A 24,424-nucleotide genomic window follows, 5' to 3' on the forward strand; every position below is an offset into this window, starting at 1 on the left:
TCTCTCAATTTGGTTTTCATGGACCTAGCCCAGGATAGCCCCGTCAAGGCCAAAGACTGAATCTTCGCCCCAAACGGCTGACACTAGTTCCAAAGAGCCAGCCTAGACCCTAAGAGTTGGCCTCGCCAAAGCCAGTCCTGGAGGGCACAGCCAGGCCCCAAGAGCCCCACCAAGACACAAATAGCTGAAGCCAGTCCCAAAGGCCGAGCCTGAGTCTACAGAGCCTTGTGCTCCGTTAAGGAATGTTTTACTTCATTTGATTACGTACAGGAGTAGAGAGATAGGCTGCAGTCTCCTGGGCTAGGCCCAGCTCCAGAGAAGAGCTGAGCTGAGCCCTGAAGGGCCAAGACTAGCCCTAAGAGCTGAAGATAGTCCTGAAGGGATGTCCCAACCCTAGTTCCTAAGAGCCCAGCTTAGTCCGAAAAGGCGGAGCCAAGTCCAGAAAGGCGGAGCCTAGCCCCTGAGAGCCTACTATATCCCCAAGGAGTTGAGTTGAGGCCTGAAGAGATAAATTTAGTCCCCAAAGGGTGACCCTAGCCCCAAAGAGCCCAACTTAGCCAGAAGGAGTTGAGGCCTGAGCTGAAGGATGGAGTAAAAAAGAATAATAAAAGGAAAAGAAGATGCTGGGATAGTTGGCAGTCAGGAGGTGTTAGCTTGGATACCTTCTGGGGACCTGAGGGTCCTGGGGGTGGGACAATGGGACAAATATCTGGTCTTCACAGCTTCATGGAAGGAGGAGAAGCTGAGGCCAAGGGCACAGATCAGTCTGGGTTGAAAAAATGATTTGAGGGCTAGGACCTGGAATAGGGGAAGAGGCTGGACCTGCCTGGTTTTGAAAGGAGTTGGGAGCACAATGCCAAACCGCCACCTCCATCACACACACATACATACACACACACACACACACACACACACACACACACAGTGAGAGTTGGGGCTCCACCCAGTGCTCCACCACCCAACCTCCAGGCCTTTGCTTGTGCATTGACTCTATCAGGAGTTTTCTCCTTGACGACAAACTCCTATTCATCTACAAAGCCCCAACAGCAAAGCCACCTTCCTCCATAGAGCGTTTCCCCCCACACTGCTCACTCTTCCCAGCACCTTGTGAAACACACCCACTTTAACGGAGCGAGAAAACGTCAGGGCGACCGTTAGGACCCAGGACTCCACTCTTAGAATGTTGGGGGGCCCCTTCCCTTCCTGCCATCACTCGTATCATTCCAGGGACCAACGACTGTGGGGTGAATGGTGAATAAATAGAAGCCCATTTTTTCCTGACGGACAAACAGAGTCTCCGGGTAATAGGGCGAGTCTGGCGAGGGCCCGGATCCTCCAGGGGAGAGGGGGAGAAAGGGGTCTCCGGCGCCCGGGAGCTATGTATCGCAGGCCGCGATGCAGCCCAGCCGGCGGGCGCGGAGGGCGGCCCGGGTGAGGTGAGCCTGCAACCGCCGCACCTCCCGGTGACGCAGCGAGAGGCGAGGGGTCCTTTTTTAGAAAAACCGGTCCTTGTAAGAAAACCGGCTCGGCGAGGCCCCGCGCTGACCCCACCCACTTCCTCGGAGCGCGGCGCTCCCGTTGGCCCGGCCTGTGAGTGGCGGTTCCGGCAGCCAATGGCAGTGGGCGGAGACCGGGCCGGGCACGGCGGGGCGCGAGGTGGGGCGGGGAGGGCGCACCAGGTGCCGGCACCAGAGTTCAGGGCCCCGGGCCGTTAGGGGGCCTTTTCTTCAAAGGGCCGCGCTTTCACGTCTGCTGTTGGGCAGAGCAAAGGGGGCGAACGCTGGGGGCTGGGGCCGTGACAGGGTCCCCGAGAGAGGAAAGCCCCAAGAGGTGCGGGTGTGGGGCTGGGTGTACGAAGGCAGGTTCCCTGGGAACTAGGGGGTGCGGGCCGAGTCCAGACTCTCACTCACCTTTGCTTCCTGCGGGTGAGTATTGTGGGGGACGGCAGAATTGGCCATTTTTAAAAAATATATTTTGTTGAATTTTTATAGAGAGGAGGGGAGAGGGATAGAGAGAAAAATCCATCAGATGCCTCCTGCACACCCCCCACCGGGGACTGCCCTTGACCGGACCCTTCAGTCCGCAGGCCGACGCTCTATCCACTGAGCCAAACGGTCAGGGCTGGCCACTAATTTTTTTTTTAAATTTTTTTTTAAGGTTTAAACAATTTATTGTGCCCCCAAATGCTGACGGGATGGGATGGAGGGAAGCGCCACGCAATACCGCGCGATAGCTTGTCGCGCACCGAAAGGCAGGAAGAGTGGGGAGACGGAGGGCGGCACCGTGGCTCCAGCCAAGGGGTAACCATAGCGACAGCCGTGGCCAAGGGCGAGGAGCCAATGGGTGGCCACTAATTTTTACACCTGCAGCCCCTTTCCTCGTTAGAACCCCTCCAAGCCGGCCTCCTAGTTTTACCAAGGGAGAAACAGGCCGCTCTCCCAGATCCCACTTTATGTAAAGGAGAGTTCTAGAGTGGGGTCGGAGGTACACCTGCAGCCCTTTGTATGTGAGCTGTGGCAACTCCCTGTTCCCCTGGTGACCTCAGTTTCCCAATCTGTACAGGAATGAAGTAGGCCAATGCTGGACAATTCCAAGCAAGAGATGGGGTCAGGATCACTGGTTCCAGAAGCCTCCATCACTGTCCCTTCTCCTAACCCATTTTCTAGATCTTGGGGAGAGGGGGTCTTCTGAGCGATAAATAATACATGAGGGGTAGGGGGAGCTGAGGTCCGGCCTCCAGCTGGATAATGCCTATCTCTGGGCTCCTGAATTGCCCCCTCTTCCAGCCAGGCGTGTAAAATGTTCACAGTAAATACTTTGCTATCATCATCCGGGAAGAGCGTGGGGGGTCCCTCCTATGGTCCAGGATAAGGTTGTAGGCCAGGATCTGGAGGCCCTCAAGTGGACTCCAGGTAAACCCTGGAGATGAAAGAGTTACCTAGGCTGAGGCCCCGCTCCCAATAATTAGTTGATAGCTTTTCCTCACCAGCTGCTAAGGGAGTGACAGCCCTGGCAACCAATCAGATGTAAGGATGACCTCAGGCAGGGCTCCCATTGGTCCCCTTCAGGGAGTAAACACTTTAAGAAGCGCGTACTGTTTGCCTAGCTCTGGGCAGATGTCCAGAAATCCTGCACAATGGAATAGAGAAATGAAGTTCTGAGAGGGACAGGGAGTTGCCTGCAGCTGCACAGCATATCTTCAGTCTGACCCCTCGGTCCTGCCTCCTGTCTATCTCCACCATGGCCTTCTGTACACAGTTGAGGCTGCTGCTTTGGAAGAATTTCCTGTATCGCCAGAGACAGCCGGTAATGCCCGGGTGTTTAGGAGAGGCTGGGCACGGCCCAGGCGCTCCCCACTGTTCCCCACTGTCCTTGTTCTGTCTACCCCAGATCCAGTTCCTGGTGGAGTTGTTGTGGCCTCTCTTTTTCTTCTTAATCCTGGCGGCCATTCGCTCTTTCCAACCCCCATTGGAGCAGCATGAATGTAAGCCCCCTCAAAGGGTCCAGGTGCTTTGATGGGGGGTGGGGGCAAGGGAGTCCCTCTATGCACAGGGGCCCCAGAGAGCACAGACCCGGCACCCAATAAATGGCTGAGTGGGATCAGGGTGAGGACTCTGACAAGGCCCTTAACACCTGGCAACACCTGGCATTCCCGCAGGCCACTTCCCCGGCAAGCCGCTGCCCTCTGCAGGCACCTTGCCCTGGCTCCAGGGTCTCATCTGCAACCTGAACAACACCTGCTTCCCGCGGCACCTGCCCAGTGAGGAGCCAGGCATCTTCGACAACTTTAAAGATTCCCTGTGAGCAAGCGCTGCGGGTGTGGAGGCCGCTGGTGGGTGCCGAGATGCCCACTGAGCCCCTGCTTCCCGCCCTCTCTGTGTCTCCAGGGTCTCCCGGTCCCTGGCAGATATCCGTTCTTTCCTGGGGAGCCCCACGGCCTACAGGAGGCTGGCCAGCCTGGGGAAGCAGATGCCCAAGTTAAGGACTGCACTGAGAGCGAATGGGCGGCCAGGGTCTTCTGGTAGGTGGTGCTGAGCTCGGAGACTCGCCCTGCCTGGCTCTGAAATGGGCGCAGGTGGAGGCGTGATGTTTCAGGCTAACCATTGCCTAAGCCTGTGCTTCCTGTGTGCCTCCTACAGTCCGGTCTCTGTCAAGTGATCAGCTGCAGGAGAGACCATCCCTGGCTACGGAGCTGCTGGGAACACTGCTGCGAGGGGTGAGGTGGGGCTGGGTGAAATGTGGCCGACTCTGAGACCCTGCTCTTAGGAAGTCCTGGCCCTGCCCCATTCTGGGCCAGATGACTCCCTCCCAGGACAGTTGATTCCAGCCTCCTGACTTTTGTCTGGGCTGTCCCTGGAGCCTGGACAGGCCGTGTCTGGCATGGTGGTGGACCCTAGGCTTTGAGACCTTGAGCAAGTCCAAGTGCTTCTTGGAGTCTCAGTTTCCCCTTTAATAAAATGGGGTCTGTACCCATAGTGTAAACTGCCTGGCAAAGTGCCCTCTAGTGAGACCTCACACAAGGTCGTTGTCACCCTGTTATCTTTCTTCCCAGAGGTCTCTGCCGGGCCAAACCCAAGAGTCAGTGGGCAGCTTTGTGAAAGGAGCAGAGGACCTGGTCCGGCAAGTAAGAGGCCCCTCATGCCCCACCCCATAGAGGAAACTGGAGGGGCAGGCTGCCAGAAGGGGAGGTGACAGGGTAGTCCTGGGTACTCACCTCGGGTAAGATTTTTGGCCAGAAAGAGGGGGAGAAGGTGCTCCTGGTGGGGTGCCCTGCCCTAGTTAAGGGTTGGCAGTGGGACTGTGCAGGAGGGAGGACTGACAGCACCCTCTGGCGACCTCTCTCCAGATCCTGGCGCTGCCCAGCCTGGCAGAGCTTCGGGGAATATTGCGGAGACCTCGGCAGACAGGTGGCTCCCTGGAAGTAGTGCTGGAATCCCTCTGTGGTGACAAGGGACCTAGACTCTCTAGGGAGCCCTCCCTCAACAGGTATGAGGCCAGTGACCTGAAGGAGTCGGTGATGCAGGAGCCAGCCCTACCCAACCCTGGCCTGAGTGAGTGATTGACCTTGGTTTCCCAGTTTGGGAAGTGGTGTGGGAGCATGGCCTCACGGCACCTCTGACCAGGCCCTGCCTGTGCTGAGCTGATGGGGACCCTGAACATGCACCCGCTGTCCCACCGGCTCTGGAGGCACCTGAAGCCACTGGTCCTGGGGAAACTGCTGTTTGCACCGGACACGCCCTTCACTCGGCAGCTCATGGCACAGGTTAGGGTGGGAGGGGCCCCCGGTCCCTCCCTCAGCTCGGGGGATGAGGGCCAGGCCTGAGAGAAGGCCCTGGGAGGCATGTGCCAGTCCTCAAAGGCACAGGATGGAGCAAAGTGGAGGAGAAAGTAGGCGAGGATCCTCTGTTAGAAGCTGGGTCGTGAATGGTGAGCATGGCATTGATCTGGGCTCCTGCCTCCCCCAGGTGAACCGGACCTTCGAGGAGCTGACTATGTTGAAGGATCTCCAGGAGGTGTGGAAGGTGCTAGGACCCCAGCTCTTCGGGTTTATGAATGACAGTGCAAATATAGCCATGCTGCAGGTGGGCCCACAGTGGAGGGTGGCGGATTGATCTACAGCCTCCCCAGTCTTATCAGCCTCTGCTGAGGATTAGGGCAAAGGGCAGGTCAGGGCCTCCTGGGCAAGGGCGAGGAGGTGCAAAATGTGACCTCCATGCTGAGGACAGGCTCCACGATGGGAAGAAGGGTAACAAGACAGGGAGTGCCCCAGGCAGACCCCACGTCCCCCTGCCGTTCCCCAGAGGCTCCTGCAAATTCAGAACAAAGGAAAGAGGCAGCCAGGACCCCGAGGCCTGCACCAGGTGGATGCTCTTCAAGCCTTTCTGGATCCCTCTAGCGGTGGCTATAGCTGGCAGGAAACTTATGCAGATGTGGAGCTTCTGATGGGCACAGTGGGCCGTGTTATGGAGGTGAGGGGCTATCCACTTGGAAAACTCTTTTGAGGGGAGAACTAGCCTGTCCTATAGGGGAGCTGCTGGAGGGGTGGGCCCTGCCGTGGGGAAAAGCTCAGCTCAGCCCCGAGGCCCAGGACGGGACCAGGGCCCTCTGACCCAGGCCGTGTACCCTCTCAGTGTGTGACCCTGGACAAGCTGGAGGCAGCACCCTCGGAGGAGGCCCTGGTGGAGCGGGCTCTGGAGCTGCTTGCCGAGCACCGCTTCTGGGCAGGCGTGGTCTTCCTGGGCCCCCAGGATTCCCCGGACGGAGAGCAGCTCCCTGGCCCGGGCCACATGCACATCAAGATCCGCATGGACATTAACAGTGTCGTCACAACCAATAAGATCAGGGACAGGTGGGAGTGTGGCCACGCGTGGGGGTGGGACCAAGATCGCGATGGATGAGGCCAGGGCATTCCTCCCATTGTCTGTCCCCCACCCCCCATCCCCACCCCCGTCCCCACCCCCCATCCCCACCCCCCATCCCCATCCCCCATCCCCACCCCCATCCCCACCCCCCATCCCCACCCCCCATCCCCACCCCCCATCCCCACCCCCCATCCCCACCCCGTCCCCACCCCCCATCCCCACCCCCGTCCCCACCCCCCATCCCCCCCCCGTCCCCACCCCCCATCCCCCCCCCGTCCCCACCCCCCGTCCCCACCCCCCGTCCCCACCCCCCATTAGAGACCAGGCAGGCAGAGTCTGATTGATTCCTTAGACCCATGGTCGGCAAACTCATTAGTCAACAGAGCCAAATATCAACAGTGCAATGATTGAAATTTCTTTTTCTTTCTTTTTTAAAATATATTTTATTGATTTTTTACAGAGAGGAAGGAAGAGGGATAGAGAATTAGAAACATCGATGAGAGAAACATGGATCAGCTGCCTCCTGCACACCCCCGCCCCCCCCCCCCCCCCCCCCCCCGGGGATGTGTCCACAACCAAGGTACATGTCCTTGACCGGAATCGAACCTGGGATCTTTCAGTCCACAAGCCGACACTCTATCCACTGAACCAAACTGGTTTCGGCTGAAATTTCTTTTGAGAGCCAAATTTTTTAAACTTAAACTTCTTCTAACACCACTTCTTCAAAATAGACTCGCCCAGGCCGAGGTATTTTGTGGAAGAGCCACACTCAAGGGGCCAAAGAGCTAGTTTGCCAACCACGGCCTTAGACCAATTGGGGTCCATGGTGGGCGGGACCTAGGTTGTGTAATGGGCCTGCTGAAGGGGTTGGTGGGTGGGCTCAATGCGTTGGCTTCTGTGGTAAATGGAGTGGGTGTGGGGCAGTTGGGTAGCAGGCCTGGCCAGGCTGTAGTTGAGCCTGTGGGTGTGGACAGAACGAAATTGGTAAAATGGGCACGGGGTGGAGGGTGGTGTTTCCAGCCAGTCCCTACAGCCAATTGCTGTGCTCCTTGCTGCAGGTTCTGGGACTCGGGCCCGGCCGCTGACCCCCTGACAGATATGCGCTATGTGTTGGGTGGCTTCGTGTACCTGCAGGACCTGCTGGAGCATGCAGCAATGCGTGTGCTCAGTGGCAGTGCACCCCGTGCCAACCTCTACCTGCAGCAGATGCCCTATCCGTGCTATGTGGATGATGGGTGGGTGCTCCCTCCCCACTCCTTCCCCAGCTGCAGTTACCAGGTCTCAGGGGGGGGGGGGGGGGAAGCTGGTCTCCATTTGGAACATTCATGAAGTCAAGGCTGTGAATAGCTGGCTTAGGTGGGCCACCCCCAGACACCTGTAGAGGAAGAACAGGGACCTCTAAGGGTCTGGGGTCCCCTGGCACAGAGAGAATGTGGCCTGTGCTGACAGCTCGGACCCTTAGGCTGAATGAAGGGTCCAAGGATAAGAGGACAAATGTCCATAGCTGCCTGTGCCTTAGGATGGTGGGATGGGAACCATAGTGTCAGATGGGGGCTGCACAGGGTCTCCAGCCTCCACCCCTGCCGCCCCAGGTTCCTGCGTGTGCTGAGCTGGTGGCTGCCATTCTTCCTGACCCTGGCCTGGATCTACTCCGTGTCCCTGACAGTGAAGGCCCTGGTGCGGGAGAAGGAGACGCGGCTGCGCTACACCATGCGCGCCATGGGACTCAGCGGTGCTGCGCTGTGGCTGGGCTGGTTCCTCAGCTGCCTTTGTTCCTTCCTTTTAAACACTGCCCTGCTCGTGGTGGTGCTCAAGGTGGGGGCGCCATGTCTTCCTGGCTGCAGCGTGGGGGTGTGCTCGCAGAGGAGGGTAACAGGCAGGAGGAGCCTCGTGCGGGTGCGTGCCCCTGGGCAAATCCGGGTCTCATCGGAGCCCCCTGTGTCCTGCAGCTTGGGGACATCCTCCCCTATAGCCACCCAGTCGTGCTCTTCTTGTTCTTGGCGGCCTTCGCTGTGGCCACGGTGGTCCAGAGCTACTTGCTGAGCGTCTTCTTCTCCCAGGCCAACCTGGCAGCCGCCTGGGGGGGCCTCGTGTACTTCATGCTCTACCTGCCCTACGTGCTGTGCGTGGCCTGGAGGGACCAGCTGCCCGAGGGCGGCCGCGTGGCCGTGGTGAGAGCCGGGCCCGGGGGGAGGCGCAGGATGGCGGCTGCATTCACCCTCTGACCCACCTGCCTCCTCTCCCCCCCCCCCCCCCCTGCAGAGCATCCTGTCGCCCGTGGCCTTTGGCTTTGGCTGTGAGAGCCTGGTGCTGATGGAGAAGCAGGGCGAGGGCGCACAGTGGCACAACATAGACACCGGGCCCGCGCCCGATGTCTTCAGCCTGGCCCAGGTCTCCAGCCTTCTGCTGCTGGATGCCCTGCTCTATGGTCTCACCGCTTGGTACCTGGAGGCTGTGTGCCCAGGTGGACTCTATGAGTAGGAACTCCTGACCGCACACTTGTTCCAGGGAGGCTGGGCTGAGGGCCGGGTCTGCTCGGGATGGGACCTCCAAGGTGTGAGGGTGGGGCTTCCTGACACATGCACACAGGTGGCTGCATCTGGAGGACAGCCTGGGGAAGGAGGGTGGGGTCTCCTAGTCACCTCCCTCCCCGAATGCCAGGAATACTCCCGGGGAAGGAGGCTCAAAGGATAACTGAGCACCGCTCCCCCCAGGCCAGTATGGGATCCCGGAACCATGGTACTTTCCCTTTCGGAGGAGCTACTGGTTTGGGCCTAGACCCCTCAAGAGTTCTGACCTGCCCCCAACCTGGCAGGACCCAAAGGGTTAGGAAACAAGCCTTCACAGCTGCTTCCCCAGTAGGACCCCAAAGCCCCTCCAAAACCCAATCAGATCCCAGTCTCTGGGCATCTCAGCTCCCCACATCCCCGGGGGCTTCCCTAACTCCATAAGCTGGAGCCTGAGCGGTCCCTGACTACACAGACGGGCCCTAATGGCTGGCTGCCCAGGCTCCCGCCCCCGCTGACTGCCCTCTCTCCCCAGAGCTGGTAGAAGAGGCTCCGTCCGGCCTGATTCCAGGGGTCTCCATTCGGGGCCTAGAAAAGCGCTTTCCTGGCAACCCAAGGCCGGCCCTCAGCGGGCTCAGCCTGGACTTCTACCAGAACCAAATCACCGCCTTCCTGGGCCGCAACGGTGCTGGCAAGACCACCACGCTGTGAGTGCCACACCACGCCCGGGCCTGTTTGCATATCTGATTAACGGGAAAGGCATCTGGGGCCAGAAGGCTCCCCTTTCTGCATCGGGAGGGTGACCCCAGGTCACCTTGGGTGCATGACGGGCAGGTGACAAGCATTTCCTTTGATCCTCAGTTCAGTGCTCTAGATATAGAACTCCACCTTGGTCTGGGCATGCCATAGGTGCTCCATAGATGCTGGTGCCCCTTCTTTGGGGGCCTCAGTTTCCACTTTTGAAGGAACAGATTCTCTGAGACCCCCGCACCCCCAGGTCCATCCTGAGTGGCCTCTTCCCACCCACTGGTGGCTCCGCCTATGTCCTGGGCCATAACGTTCAGACCAGAATGGCAGCCATCCGGCCCCACCTGGGCGTCTGCCTTCAGTACAATGTGCTGTTTGACCTGTGAGTCCTGAGAGGCCTGGGGTGTAACGGAGGGAGGGGCTGGGTGTTCTCGAAGGCCCTGCCTGCTATGGTGGCCACTGTTTTTGCCCGTGGCCACAGGCTGACTGTGGAAGAGCACATCTGGTTCTACGGTCGGTTGAAGGGTCTGAGCTCGGCTGCCATGGGCCCAGAGCAGAACCATCTGCTGCAGGACGTAGGGCTTGTCCCCAAGCGGCACGCACAGACCCGCCACCTCTCCGGTGAGCCCGGCCTGGGGAGGAACCTGGTCAGGTGGGTGGCGATGAGGCTGGAGAGGGGGCTGGGACTTTACCCAAGGTACTGGGAAGCCAGAGGAGACCTGGGGCACCCGGAATAAGCAGGTGCTGAGGTCAAGGTGAGTGGGGAAAGGGACATGGAAAGGGGAGGCAGTCCTGTTCAAGATGGGGGTGTTTCATGCTGAAATCCAGGCCCTTATCCCTGCCCAGGAGACATGCAACGAAAGCTCTCAGTGGCCATTGCTTTTGTGGGTGGCTCCCAAGTCGTCATCCTGGATAAGCCCACAGCTGGTCTGGACCCTGCTTCCCGTCGCAACATTTGGGAGCTGCTGCTCAAATACCGGGGAGGTAAACGTTGGGGGCAGCACAGGTTCTCCTGGGTTCTGTTTGAGGGGCCAAAGGTTTCTGGTTTTTCTCTGTGGGTTGCTGCCTGAAGTGGTCTGTTTTGTTTTGTTTTATGGTGTGTGTGTGTGTATGTTTGTGTTTGTTTTTTTTGGTGGCATTTTTCTTTATTGTCTGCCCTAGCGACAAGTAAAGGTGCAAAGTGTTCTTGTTTGTTAATATATTTTTATTGACCCCAGAGAGGAAAGGAGAGGGAGAGAGATAGAAGCATCAGTGATTAGAGAGTCACTGATCAGCTGCCTCCTGCATACCCCCCCACCCCCTTACTGGGGATTGAGCCCGCAACCTGGGCATGTGCCCTTGACCAGAATTGAACGCAGAACCTTTCAGTCTGCAGGTCAACACTCTATCCACTGAGCCAAACCAGCCAGGGCAAGGGTGTGAAGTTTTAACCAGATATCTTGAAAGGCTTTGCCGACTGGCAAACCAGCTCTCCTAAAAAACAGGAGAGGCCGAAACCGGTTTGGCTTAATGGATAGAGCGTCGGCCTGCGGACTGAAAGGTCCCAGGTTCAATTCTGGTCAAGGGCTTGTACCTTGGTTGTGGGCACATCCCCAGTAGGGGGTGTGCAAGAGGCAGCTCATCGATGATTCTCTCTCATTGATGTTTCTAACTCTCTATCCCTCTCTCTTCCTCTCTGTAAAAAAAAAAAAAAAAAAAAAAAAAAAAAATCAATAAAATATATTAAAAACAACAACAACGAAAAAAAAAAAAACAAAAACAAAAAAAACAGGAGAGGAACATTTGAGTTCTTGTTCCCTGGCAAGCTCCCTGGCATATCTCCTCAGTGTGGCTCAAATAAAGGCTTTTTAAAATTCCCACAAAAGTCCTGGCTGCTAGGTTCAATTCTAGTTAAGGGCAAATGTCTGGGTTGTGGGCTTGATCCCCAGTAGGAGTGTACAGGCAACTGATCAATGATTCTCTTCATTGATGTTTCAATCTCTCTCTCCCTCTCCCTTCTTCTCTGAAATCAATAATATATATATTATCGATTCCCTACATATATATATGGTTTCCGACAAGGAGAAAAGGCTTCTCAGGAGGAAGTGTTAGGGATGAATTTTTTTTTGTTTATTTGTTTAGTTTTTAAATGTTTTTATTAATGCTTTTAGAGAGAGAAAGGAAGAGGGAGAGAGAGAGAGAGAGGGAGAGAGAGAGAGAGAGAGAAACATCAGTGATGAGAGAGAATCGTTGATCGGCTGCCTTCTACATGCCCCACATTGGGGATCGAGCCCACAACCGGGCATGTACCCTGACGGGGAATTGAACTGTGATCTCCTGGTTCACAGGTCGACGCTCAACCACTGAGCCATGCTGGTGGGCAGGGATGGGGTTTTGAGAGAGGAGGAGTTTGCCATACGGGGCAGGCAATTCTTATCAGAGGCTACAACACAGACAAAGACCGGATGACCTGATGATACATGTGTGTTGGATTCCTATGCCCAGGTCGCACGCTGATCTTTTCTACCCACCACCTGGATGAGGCAGAGCTTTTGGGAGACCGGATAGTCGTGGTGGCAGGTGGCCGCCTGTGCTGCTGTGGCTCCCCACTCTTCCTGCGCCGACACTTGGGATCTGGCTACTACCTGAGGCTGGCAAAGTGTCCCCAGCCCCTGGCCACCAGCACAAAGGTAAGGGCTGGGGCTGACCTTAGACCCCCAACCCCTGATGGCTCTATCCGGACCCAAAGGCCATGACAATTGGTGCCCCTCTGCCTGCAGGGTGACACTGGCTTGAAGGACAGCATGGACGCCAGTCAGGAGAGTGAACTGGGCAGCCGTGGCAGCAGGGCTGGTGAGGGCTGGGGTAGGGGAACCAGAGGGCGGGGCCAGTGGGTGGCAGTGGCTTGGTTCAGGGCAACAGGGCTTTATGACCCCAGACTGGACCCCTGACCCTGGGCTGAGCCCGGAAACCTACCTCTGACCTCTGTCCTTGGGTGAACCCCAGCTCTGATCCCAGATGGAATCCTGCCCTCAGGTGCCTAACCCTGACCTCCTCTGTCCACAGGCTCAGGCCCTTGTGAGTCACCCAAGTCCCTTCCCCAGGGAGGCTGGGTTGAGAGGGGTGAGGCAGGAGCCAGGGCTGCCCACCTTGCCAGGGCCCCTGATACGCCCCCCTGCCCCCAGGTACACCCCACCTGCTGGCAGTGGTGCAGCACCAGGTGCCCGGGGCACAGGTGGTCGAGGACCTATCGCATGAGCTGGTGCTGGTGCTGCCCTATGAGGGTGCCCTGGATGGCAGCTTCGCCAAACTCTTCCATGAGCTGGACCAGCGGCTGGGGGAGCTGGGGCTGGCTGACTACAGGATCTCGGACACCAGCCTCCAGGAGGTGTGGTTGCTGGGGGAGGTCTGCCGGGAGTGAGGACGAGTCTGCTTATCTACAGCAAGCACTCCGTGGAGGAGGCGGGGGCTGGTGGGAGCCTGGAGACTTGGAGTCTCTTGGAGAAACTGAGGATGGGAGGGTCTTGAGTCCCTGGCTCCCTCCTGTGGGTCTTCAGGCTTTGAGCCCCCTATTCTGTCTCCCCAGGTCTTCCTGAAGGCGGTAGAAGACTGTGCTGTGGACACAGACCCAGAGGGTGCGGCTGCAGGTCTGTCCTGGACCCCTAACACTGGTCCAGAGATGGACCTCACTTTATCCCCAGTCCTGATTCCTGGCTGAGGCATAACCCTGACCTCTGTCTCTGACTCCTGAACCCCTTCATCTGAGCCCCCTTGACCTTGTCCCTTGGTGGTCCCACAAATGGCTGCCACAGACAACACCCCTAAGTAGGCATTACTCGGCCAAAGGTGACCCAGGGGCGCAGGGTTCTGCCAGAGGAGTCAGCCCTGGGGGATGGGGACCTGGGTGAGTTGCCCCACCCTGACCCTGTGGCACCATGGTCTCTCCCAGTCCCCATAGCATGAACACTGACCCTCCCATCCCCCACAGCTGGCTCTGCCCCACAGACACCGGCCCTGCAGGTCTCTGGGCCAGACATCGTGGACCGGGTATGGGGCTGTAGACTGATCTGCCAGAAGCTCCGAGCCCTGCTTCTCAAGCGTTTTTGGCTTACCTACCGTAGCCGCTGTGGTCTGTTCTCACAGGTGAAGGGGGATGGACACTAGGGAGGACACTCTGCCTAATCCAACTGCCTAACCCCAGGTATATCCCCTACTCGGCACACTTTTATTGAGAGCACTGGGGAGCCACAGATGGTTGTAGAGAGGGAGCAGGGAAAGGTGTGGCGAGACTGGAGGGTAGGTGGGGAGAGCAGCTAATGGCTGGTCCTTCAGATCCTGCTGCCTGCCCTGTTTGTGGCCCTGGCTTTGATGGTCAGCCTCATCGTGCCGCCTTCCCAGATCTACCCAGCTCTGCAGCTCAGTCCCAGCATGTACGGTGCCCACGTATCCTTCTTCAGGTTGGTGCAGAGAAGAGGGAGCTGGTGGTGGAGGACCCGGGACCCATGGACACAGCCCTGACCCCACACCCCCAACAGTGAGGATGCTCCCGTGGATGCCGCGGGGGCCCGCCTGCTGGAGGCGCTGCTGGCGGAGGCAGGATTGGAGAACCCCTTCCTGCGTAACAGCTCCGAAAGGTGAGTTCCTCAGCCTGGACCTCGCTCTTTTCTAGCCTTGGCTTCCCTATCTGGGCTCTAGCCAGTGGGACTTGGGAGCCTGCACATGCCGGCCCCCTGGAAGCTGCATGCCCACAGCTCTGCCCTGTCCCGCAGCCCCCCCAAGTGTATGCAGCCCACTGTCTGCTGGTTCTCAGAGCCTGAGGTTCCCCCAGAAGTGGAGAAGGTCTTAACCCTGACCTCCTCTGTCCACAGGGAGTTCCCGTCCCCTGCCTGCCAGTGCAGCCAGCCTGGCGCCCGCCGCCTGCTTCCTGACTGCCCAGCTGCAGCTGGTGGCCTCCCACCACCCCAGGCACTGAGTGACTCGGGCGAAATTGTGCAGAATCTGACAGGCCGGAACCTGTCTGACTTTCTGGTCAAGACCTACCCTCGCCTAGTGCGCCAGGGGTGAGCAGCAGCAGGACTTGGGGTCCCTGGCTGTTGTGTGGGTCCTCAGACCAAGGAGGTGATCTGGTCCACAGGGAGGTCAGGGTGGATGCCTGGGCTTGAGTGCCCTCCATGCCCAACCCCCTTTTCGCTGTCTCACCAGACCCTCCAGCACCTCGCACTGTCTCACTCACATCTCTCTTTTTCTGTCTGTCTCTCAGCCTGAAGACTAAGAAAGGGATGAATGAGGTCAGGTGAGGAGGGGCCTCTGCCTCGGGTTTCCTTCCTACATCCCTCTGTCGTTCCACGCGTGGGCTCTCCTATCCCGTTCTTCCCGGCCCTCAGCTGCCCCTCCCTGCCTCTCCCTGCCCCCCACTGTCCCATAGGTATGGGGGCTTCTCTTTGGGGGCCCTAGATGTGGGCCTACCCTCAGGGCATGAGATGAGGCGCTCACTGGAGGAGCTGCGTGTGCTGCTGAACCCCCAACCTGGTGGGGTCCTCGACCACACCCTGAACCACATCCTAACATGGACTCATGACCTGGATGCTCAGGAGAGCCTCAAGGTGGGAACTGGGGATAGTGGACAGGTAGCGAGTGGGGTAAGGGCTCACTTTGTCACCCTTACCCCTTGGCCCTGACCCCATCTTAGATCTGGTTCAACAACAAGGGCTGGCATGCCATGGTGGCCTTTGTCAACCGAGCCTACAATGCACTCCTACATGCCCGCCTGCCACCAGGCCACAGCCGCCATGCTCACAGTATCACCACACTCAACCACCCCCTGAACCTCACGAAGGAGCAGCTATTGAAGGCCACCCTGTGAGTCTTTCTGCCCTGCATATTCTGTCCCACCTCAGTTTCCCTGTTATTTTGGGTGATGGAAGGGGTTGGGGGAGGCTCACGTCTCCCCCAGTGGCCCATGTGTACTCATCCCATAAACCTTTATCTTATTGGAGATTTGTAAAACCTCTCCCTGCCAAATGACCCAGGCGCCCTCATCCCAAAATGGCTTGAACCAGCCCTGTGGATCTTGATTCCATCAGTGGAATGCAGCTCTGCCCTGAGCAGCTCATGTGCCCCTGCCCCCAGGATGGCCTCCTCGGTGGACGTGTTCATCTCCATCTGCGTGGTCTTCGCCATGTCCTTCATCCCGGCCAGCTTCATTCTTGTCCTCATTGAGGAGCGTGTCACCGGAGCCAAACACCTGCAGTTCATGGGGGGCCTGTCCTCCATTCTTTACTGGCTTGGCAACTTTTTCTGGGACATGGTGCGGGGACTCCCCAGAGGGGTGGGGGCCCAGCTTTTTGCTCCATTGCCCCTCTGGCCCTTTCTGGGCAGGGACTTGTCCAGGATGGCTGGGGTGAAGTTTCGGGGATTGTGGGACTTCATGTCCTAATACCTAGAATGCAGAGAGGTTAGGGAGGGTTACAGGGCTAAGGATGGCAGCTCCCAACCTTGCACAATGATGGGGTAACTGCCATCTCCTATGCAGTGTAACTACTTGGTGCCAGCATGCATGGTGGCGCTCATATTTCTGGCCTTTCAGCGGAAAGCATATGTGGCCCCTGCCAACCTGCCTTCCTTCCTGCTGTTGCTACTACTATATGGGTGAGGTTCCCATACCCTCAGGGCCTGTTCTTACCACACCCCCGTCCCCAATACCGTTGAGGGAAATGGGACTCTGCAGTAGCTCCCAAGGAGAAGAAAGAATATGGGGTTTGAGGTAATTCCAAGTGAGATCCAATTCAGTGGGGCGTAGAGTGGCCTTAAAAGCTCATCTTGTCCCAACTCATATTAATATGGTTCTACAGTGCAGACTATGGGAGGGAAGATATGTATTCCTCTCAGGGCTACTCAGCCCCCATCTGTGTGGTTACCAGGCAACTCCTGTTGCTCCCCTGCAGCTGGTCAATCATACCACTCATGTACGCAGCCTCCTTCTTCTTCTCCGTGCCCAGCACTGCCTACGTGGTGCTCACCTGCATCAACCTATTTATTGGCATCAATGGCAGCATGGCCACCGTTGTGCTTGAGCTCTTCTCTGATCAGGTGGGACTCTGCAAGGCTGGGCCTCAGGCTGGGATGGGGCTGGGGCCTTGGCCCCTGACCTACCTCCTCCTTCCTGCTCCTGAGCAGGAACTGCAGAAAGTGAGCCGGATCCTGAAACAGGTTTTCCTTATCTTCCCCCACTTCTGCTTGGGTAGGGGGCTCATCGATATGGTGAGGAATCAGGCCATGGCTGATGCCTTAAAGCGCTTAGGTGAGAACTTTCCTCCAGGTGGGGTGTGCCAGCCAAGAATCAGTTATACAGGGTAGGGACAAACAGCAGACCCCAGAAAGAGAACCGGAGGGCTGAGGTGGCCCCAAGTTTGGCTCAACTTAGAGATTCAGGAAAAAAGCCATAAAAACTAATTCCATCTTGGGTTATATCTCAGAAGTCAAAAGCCCTAAATAATGGAGGTGAAAAATAAATAAGTAAATAAGGGAGGTGGTGATATCATTGTTTTCTATAACACTTAGACCCCAGTTGAGTGGCCTAACCAGTTTTTGATCCCTTAAGAACTTAAGGTGACTTAGATGACAGGGGGCTCAGAAACCAAGCCCCTCCAAGGACCCAGGCTCTTCTTCCTCTTCCCACAGGAGACAGGTGGTTCCTGTTACCCCTGCCCTGGGAGGTGGTTGGCGATTACCTCGAGGCCATGGCGATACAGGGATCCCTCTTCCTCCTCTTTACACTTTTGCTGCAGCACCGCAACTGCTTCTTGCCACAGTCAGTGGGGACCAGGGAAGGGTGGCAGGGGCTGGGGTCCAGCTTTGGGCCCATTGATATCTCTGTTCCTAGACCCCCGCTGAGACCCCTGTTTCCACTGGGAAAGGAGGATGAGGATGTGGCTCATGAGCGCCAGCGGGTGGTTGGAGGGGCCACCCGGGGGGACGTGTTGGTGCTGCAGGACCTAACCAAGGTAGGTGCAGAGTGCTGGGTGGGGGGCAGGGGGCTTCCATTGGCCCACTCACATTTCTCAGAGTCCTGCACTTCTCCCAGGTGTATCCCAGGCAGAAGGTACCGGCTGTCGACCATCTATGCTTGGGGATCCCCCCTGGAGAAGTGAGTCCAGAAGAGAGGTCCTGGTTCAGGCGCAGTGAGAGATTGCCCTACTGTGCACCCTCTGCCCTTGATTGATTGATTGATTGATTTCAGAGAGGAAGAGAGAGAAAAAAGACATCAGTGATGAGAGAGAATCATTGATTGGCTGCCTCCTGCATACTGAGGATTGAGCCCGAAACCTGGACATGTGCCCCGACCGGGAATCAAACTGTGACCTCCTGTTTGATAGTCGCTGCTCAACCACTGAGCCACATTGGCTGGGTCCCGCTGCCCTTTATTGAATAAAGCTCAACACTTGATCTCCTATTTTGAGCCAACAAACTCTCATTAGGCACCTACTTGCTGCTTACATTTATTGAACCCTCCTGTGTGCAGTAAGGTATTAGTACGCCCCTACTGAGGACAAGCATATTCATTACTGAGCACCCAGTGGGTGTCCACACATGTGCCAGTAACCTTTATGAAGTGATTACTGTGTGCTAGCCGACCTCTCCGCCTTGGGCTGACTGTGCACCCAGCCCGAGCACTCCCCATGTGGCAGGAAATATTTGGAAATCTCGTGCCCCTCTGTGTGTGGAGCCATTGCTGAAGGATGCCTGCACACGCCGGGACTGATTAAACACAGCCCATGTGCCAACGACCATCGTTTGCTAAGCGAAGGCCTCTGCCTCCCCACACCCAGGAGCTCCCCTTGCTCACAGCCCAACACACAGAAACGTAGAAATCCCCCGGAATCAGAAGTGCTGGGACGCCGGGAAACGCGGCCTGTCGAGCGCCCTCTGTGGTGTCATTGCAGTGCTTTGGGCTGCTGGGCGTGAACGGAGCAGGGAAGACCTCCACATTCCGCTTGGTGACCGGGGACATACTGCCCAGCTGGGGCGAGGTCACGCTGGTGGGCCACAGGTAAGGGGCGGGACAGGCAGGGAGCCTGCACCCCCAAACATGGACGGGGGCCCGGAGACACGGTCGTCCCTAACAGAGTGAATGAGAGCCCTGTGTTTGCCCAGCGTGCCCGGGGCTACCAGTTCCCGGAGCCCCTGTCCTCTGTCCTCAGCGTGACTCGGAAGCCGGCCGCCGCGTTCTCTCGCACGGGCTACTGCCCTCAGTCGGATGCCGTGTTTGAGCTGCTGACAGGCCGGGAGCACCTGGAGCTGTTTGCACGCCTGCGTGGTGTCCCCAAGGCCAACATTGTCCAGGTGACCGCTGCCCCTTATCCTACCCGGACCTCGGGATCCCCGCCCACCCCTGGCTCCCACTGACCCACCACTCCGGCTCCCTCACCCACATTAACTCTGCCCGCCCCCCGCCCCCCCCTCACTCTGGTCCCTCCTTATATTGGTCCCCACTCACTCTGGTTACCTTGCTCACGCTGATCCTCCTGTTAACTTTGACCCCACCCTCATTCTGGCCCCCTGTTCATTCTACCACCCCCCCCTCCGCCCAGTTCACTTTAGCCCTCCTGGCTCACTCTGTCCCCCCTGCTCACCTGGGTCTCCACACTTACTCTGGTCCTTCCACATTCACTCTGACCCCTTCTGACTCTGGTCCGCCACAATTACCCTCTGACTCTGGTCCCCACAATTACTCTGCCGCCCCCCCCCCCCCATGCTAACTCTGGCCCTCTGTGCTAACTGGTCTTCCCTGCTTACTCTGGCCCTCCCACATTCACACTTTCCCCTCCCCCGCCTGCCCACAGACAGTGAGCTGGAGCCTGGCAAACCTGGGCCTCCAGCCCTATGCCGACCAGCCCGTGGGCACCTACAGCGCCGGCAACAAGAGGAAACTGGCGACAGCGGTGGCACTGGTGGGAGATCCGACAGTGATCCTTCTGGTGTGTGTGTGTGTGTGTGTGTGTGTGCACGCGCGCGCTGGGCCTGGGTGAGGGTGGGGCCGGGCAGGGCAGGGCCAGTCTCACTGAGTCTTCCCCCTGCCCCTCCCAGGACGAGCCGACCACCATCATGGACCCGGGTGCGAGGCGCGTCCTCTGGAACAGCCTCCTGGCTGTGGTGCGGAGGGGCCGCTCCATGATGCTCACCTCGCACAGGTGGGCCCTGCTGAGTCCGGCTGAGGGTCAAGGTGTCCAGTCACCCTCCCCCAGCCCCACCGCTCCCCGCCTTCACACCCACCCCCATCCAGGCTCCGGAGAGAGGGGCTGTCATCAGAGCTCAGGGATATGGGGATGGGTGGTCCTGACCCCGGGGGAGGATGCGAGGCGCGGGGTGAGCACACGGGGCAAACCCGGGAGCCGAGTGGCCTGGGCCGGCCGCACCCGTTCAGAGCAGGGCCGTGGCCCGGGCCTGGAGGTAGGGGGTCTGGGCCCGCCGCACCCGTTCAGAGCAGGGCCGTGGCCCGGGCCTGGAGGTAGGGGGTCTGGGCCGGCCGCACCCGTTCAGAGCAGGGCCGTGGCCCGGGCCTGGAGGTAGGGGGTCTGGGCCCGCCGCACCCGTTCAGAGCAGGGCCGTGGTCCGGGCCTGGAGGTAGGGGGTCTGGGCCCGCCGCACCCGTTCAGAGCAGGGCCGTGGTCCGGGCCTGGAGGGTAGGGGGTCTGGGCCGGCCGCACCCGTTCAGAGCAGGGCCGTGGTCCGGGCCTGGAGGTAGGGGGTCTGGGCCGGCCGCACCCGTTCAGAGCAGGGCCGTGGCCCGGGCCTGGAGGTAGGGGGTCTGGGCCCGCCGCACCCGTTCAGAGCAGGGCCGTGGTCCGGGCCTGGAGGTAGGGGGTCTGGGCCCGCCGCACCCGTTCAGAGCAGGGCCGTGGTCCGGGCCTGGAGGTAGGGGGTCTGGGCCGGCCGCACCCGTTCAGAGCAGGGCCGTGGTCCGGGCCTGGAGGTAGGGGGTCTGGGCCGGCCGCACCCGTTCAGAGCAGGGCCGTGGCCCGGGCCTGGAGGTAGGGGGTCTGGGCCGGCCGCACCCGTTCAGAGCAGGGCCGTGGCCCGGGCCTGGAGGTAGGGGGTCTGGGCCCGCCGCACCCGTTCAGAGCAGGGCCGTGGCCCGGGCCTGGAGGGTAGGGGGTCTGGGCCGGCCGCACCCGTTCAGAGCAGGGCCGTGGCCCGGGCCTGGAGGTAGGGGGTCTGGGCCCGCCGCACCCGTTCAGAGCAGGGCCGTGGTCCGGGCCTGGAGGTAGGGGGTCTGGGCCGGCCGCACCCGTTCAGAGCAGGGCCGTGGCCCGGGCCTGGAGGGTAGGGGGTCTGGGCCGGCCGCACCCGTTCAGAGCAGGGCCGTGGTCCGGGCCTGGAGGTAGGGGGTCTGGGCCGGCCGCACCCGTTCAGAGCAGGGCCGTGGCCCGGGCCTGGAGGTAGGGGGTCTGGGCCGGCCGCACCCGTTCAGAGCAGGGCCGTGGCCCGGGCCTGGAGGTAGGGGGTCTGGGCCCGCCGCACCCGTTCAGAGCAGGGCCGTGGCCCGGGCCTGGAGGGTAGGGGGTCTGGGCCGGCCGCACCCGTTCAGAGCAGGGCCGTGGCCCGGGCCTGGAGGTAGGGGGTCTGGGCCCGCCGCACCCGTTCAGAGCAGGGCCGTGGTCCGGGCCTGGAGGTAGGGGGTCTGGGCCGGCCGCACCCGTTCAGAGCAGGGCCGTGGCCCGGGCCTGGAGGGTAGGGGGTCTGGGCCGGCCGCACCCGTTCAGAGCAGGGCCGTGGCCCGGGCCTGGAGGGTAGGGGGTCTGGGCCCCGCCGCTCACGGCACTTGGTCCTGACAGCATGGAGGACTGTGAGGCGGCCTGTTCGCGCCTGGCCATCATGGTGAACGGGCGGTTCCACTGCCTGGGGAGCCCGCAGCACCTCAAGGACAGGTGAGCCGGTCAGCCTCAAGGGCTGGTGTTGGGGCTGGAAGAGGCTCAGCTCAGGGCTGGCTGGGCTCCAGTGGTGAGGAGGTGAGGAGGTGAGGACCATGGACCGGCCAGGGGAGATGGAGGGCATAGCCTGGAGGGCCGGAGTCTGTGGGTAAGGGGGGCCATGGGTGGAGGTTGAGCAGGGTGAGGTGAGCAGGGGAGTCAGGTGGAGGCGGGGCCCTGGGAGAGGAAGGGATAGGCAGGGATGAGCATTTTAACCCTTTGTACGCCACAGTGTTTATGGGGGGGGGGGGGTTCCGTTTTGGACGTGTGTCAGTTAACTGGTGAAAGGACACAGAGGAGCAGGGGTGGGGTCATGTGTGCTGGGTGGGGGTCAAGAGGAGCCTAGCATTGAGGGTGGGGCCAGAAGAGAGGAGGGGGGATGGGGGGGTTGTGCGTGCATAGGTGTGTTTGTCATCACCCTCCCCCAATCCCCACAACTCCTCTTCACAACCCCCATCCCCCATGACCTCCCACCACCCCCCTCACCGCCACCCCCTTCATCACCCCCTCACCACCACCCCCTTCACCACCACCCCCTTCACCACCACCCCCTCACCACCCCTTCACCACCCCCCCTCCACCACCCCTCACCACCCCCCTCACCACCCCCCTCACCACCCCCCTCACCACCACCCCCTCCACCACCCCCTTCACCACCACCCCCTTCACCACCCCCTTCACCACCTCCCTCACCACCACCCCCTCACCACCACCCCCTTCACCACCACCCCTTCACCATACCACCCCAACTTCACTTTCTCCACCACCCCCTTCGCCACCAGGTTCGGGACTGGCCACATGCTGACGCTGCGCGTGCCCCTGCGGAGGACCGATCGGGTGGCGGCCTTCGTGGCGGCCGCGCTCCCAGGGGCCGTGCAGTGGGAGGCTTACGGCGGTCGCCTGCGCTTCCTGCTGCCGCCGGGCGGGCCCTGCACCCTGGCGCGTGTCTTTGGAGAGCTGGCCGCACACGGGGCGAGGCAGGGCGTGCAGGACTTCTCCGTGAACCCCACCACCTTGGAGGAGGTGCCCAGAGCGCCCGAGCGGGGCGGGAGGGGGCGCTGAGGCAATGGGGCTGGGACCGGCTCTCAAGCTGACTTCCCCTCTGGTTCCCTGGGCTGCCCGCCTGCTAGGTGTTCCTGTACTTCTCCGAGAGCTAGAAGCAGGAGGCCGAGGAGGATCACCAGGAAGCAGGACGGGGCGTGGACCCTGGGTTAGGCCCCCAGGCCCCCAGACCCATCGCCCGGTTCGTGGATAGATCCGGCATGAAGGAGATGGTGCTGTGAGCCGCCCTCCGCCGTGGGGCTGGGGGAGGCCCGGGGGACAGAGGCAGGACAGAGGCCGGAGCTGGCTCCCGGAGGGCCTGTCCGGAGGAAATAAAGAGAAGCTCTCCCGCGAGACTGTGCGCGCAGTCTGTGCGTTGGGCGGCATGGGTGTCTACAGGTGGCACTCACCGGGATCCAGCTTGAGTGTGTGCGTGCATAGGTCCGTGGACACATGCAGCTCAGGCACAGATGAGAACCAGCTCCAGCGCCTGGACCCCAGAGGGGAAGGCCTCTGGTGGGCCTGGGAAGTGGGTGTTTTTTTTGTGTGTGTGATTTTTAAAAAAAATAAATTTATTGATTTTTTACAGAGAGGAAGAGAGAGGGATAGAGGGTTAGAAACATCGACAAGAGCCAGGACCGGTTTGGGTCAATGGATAGAGCGTCGGCTTGGGGACTGAAGGGTCCCGGGTTCGATTCCGGTCAGGTGCATGTACCTTGGTTGCGGGCACATCCCCAGTAGGGGGTGTGCAAGAGGCAGCTGATCGATGACTCTCTCTCACCGATGTTTCTAACTCTCTCCCTTCCTCTCTGTACAAAATCAATAAAATATATTAAAAAAAAAAAAAAAGAAAAAGAAAGAAACATCGACAAGAGAATCATTGACCAGCTGCCTCCTGTATACCCTCTGCTGGGGATGTGCCTGCAACCAAGGTACATGCCCTTGACCGGAATCGAACCCGGTACCTTTCAGTTTGCAGGCCGATGCTCTATCCACTGAGCCAAACCGGTAACCTGGACACTAGTCTCAGGGTCCCTAGTGCCCACATGGGTCTGGCCACCGGTAACCTGGACACTAGTCTCAGGGTCCCTAGTGCCCACATGGGTCTGGCCACCGGTAACCTGGACACTAGTCTCAGGGTCCCTAGTGCCCACATGGGTCTGGCCATGAAGTGGGCATGAGGTCAGGGCATGGGAATGTCCAGAGCAGCTTAGAGAAAAGTCCCTGGGGGGGGGGTCCCCGGGGGGGGGGCGCTGGGACATCGGGACCTCAGGCTTTCTGCCCAGGCCAGAAGCTCGCCAGCTGGCCAGTCTGCCCTTGCCACCTGGTCTTGGCCCCAGAGCAATGAGTTGGGCAGAAGGGACTTGTAGGCTGGTGTGCAGGTGGGCCTGGGCCTGCAGAGCTGGGTTTGGCATAAGGAGCTGCAGCCCACGTGCCTGTGCCCGGGAGCCCCGCCCCCACCTGAGGCCAGTGAGGTCCCTGAGGGTTGGTGTTGGGTAAAGGAGTCGGGGGTGGGGTGGGGGTGGGACTCTGGAAGTGTGGGGGAGAGGACCAGGCTGGGGAGGCTCCAAGAGAACAGGTGGTCTGGGGGAGGGGAAGGAGGTCCAGGGAGGGTAGAGAGAGGGGGCGGGGTCCTGGACACTTGGCTGACACCAGGATGTGCGGAGGTGCTATCGCCCTGCTCCCAGCATGTCCTTGGTCAGCCTGTGTCCCTGGAAGGACGTGGGACAAGGGGGTAGGGAGCTGAGCTGAGGCCAGTGCAGAGCCAGGCTGAGGGCGTGACCTCCATGCCCTGTGGAGCCCAGGCCCTGGGGTCTAC

At 59.7% G+C, this 24,424-nt stretch overlaps 1 protein-coding gene across 1 annotated transcript; it reads left to right on the plus strand.

Moving 5' to 3' along the window:
• The first annotated feature begins 3,162 nt into the window (after positions 1–3,162).
• ABCA7 (ATP binding cassette subfamily A member 7) lies at positions 3,163–23,075 on the plus strand. The gene is given in 45 exon segments (XM_084884170.1): positions 3,163–3,306; positions 3,391–3,484; positions 3,659–3,800; positions 3,888–4,021; positions 4,140–4,216; positions 4,553–4,624; positions 4,847–5,051; positions 5,124–5,263; positions 5,466–5,582; positions 5,802–5,969; positions 6,132–6,349; positions 7,421–7,597; positions 7,955–8,177; positions 8,312–8,533; positions 8,625–8,826; positions 9,077–9,187; positions 9,405–9,576; positions 9,867–9,998; positions 10,098–10,237; positions 10,463–10,600; positions 12,101–12,285; positions 12,376–12,448; positions 12,781–12,983; positions 13,182–13,242; positions 13,584–13,738; positions 13,928–14,052; positions 14,131–14,229; positions 14,464–14,655; positions 14,856–14,888; positions 15,021–15,198; positions 15,285–15,454; positions 15,725–15,995; positions 16,128–16,243; positions 16,540–16,684; positions 16,772–16,895; positions 17,276–17,598; positions 17,679–17,741; positions 18,538–18,644; positions 18,796–18,937; positions 19,438–19,572; positions 19,682–19,785; positions 21,430–21,522; positions 22,347–22,587; positions 22,695–22,718; positions 22,722–23,075. Coding segments are annotated over 45 exon segments (6,438 nt in total). The 5' UTR covers positions 3,163–3,240; the 3' UTR covers positions 22,848–23,075.
• Positions 23,076–24,424: the final 1,349 nt, after the last annotated feature.

This window comes from Pipistrellus hanaki (genome assembly GCF_964339955.1).
Source record: "Pipistrellus hanaki genome assembly, chromosome: 5".
Lineage (NCBI taxonomy): Eukaryota > Metazoa > Chordata > Mammalia > Chiroptera > Vespertilionidae > Pipistrellus > Pipistrellus hanaki.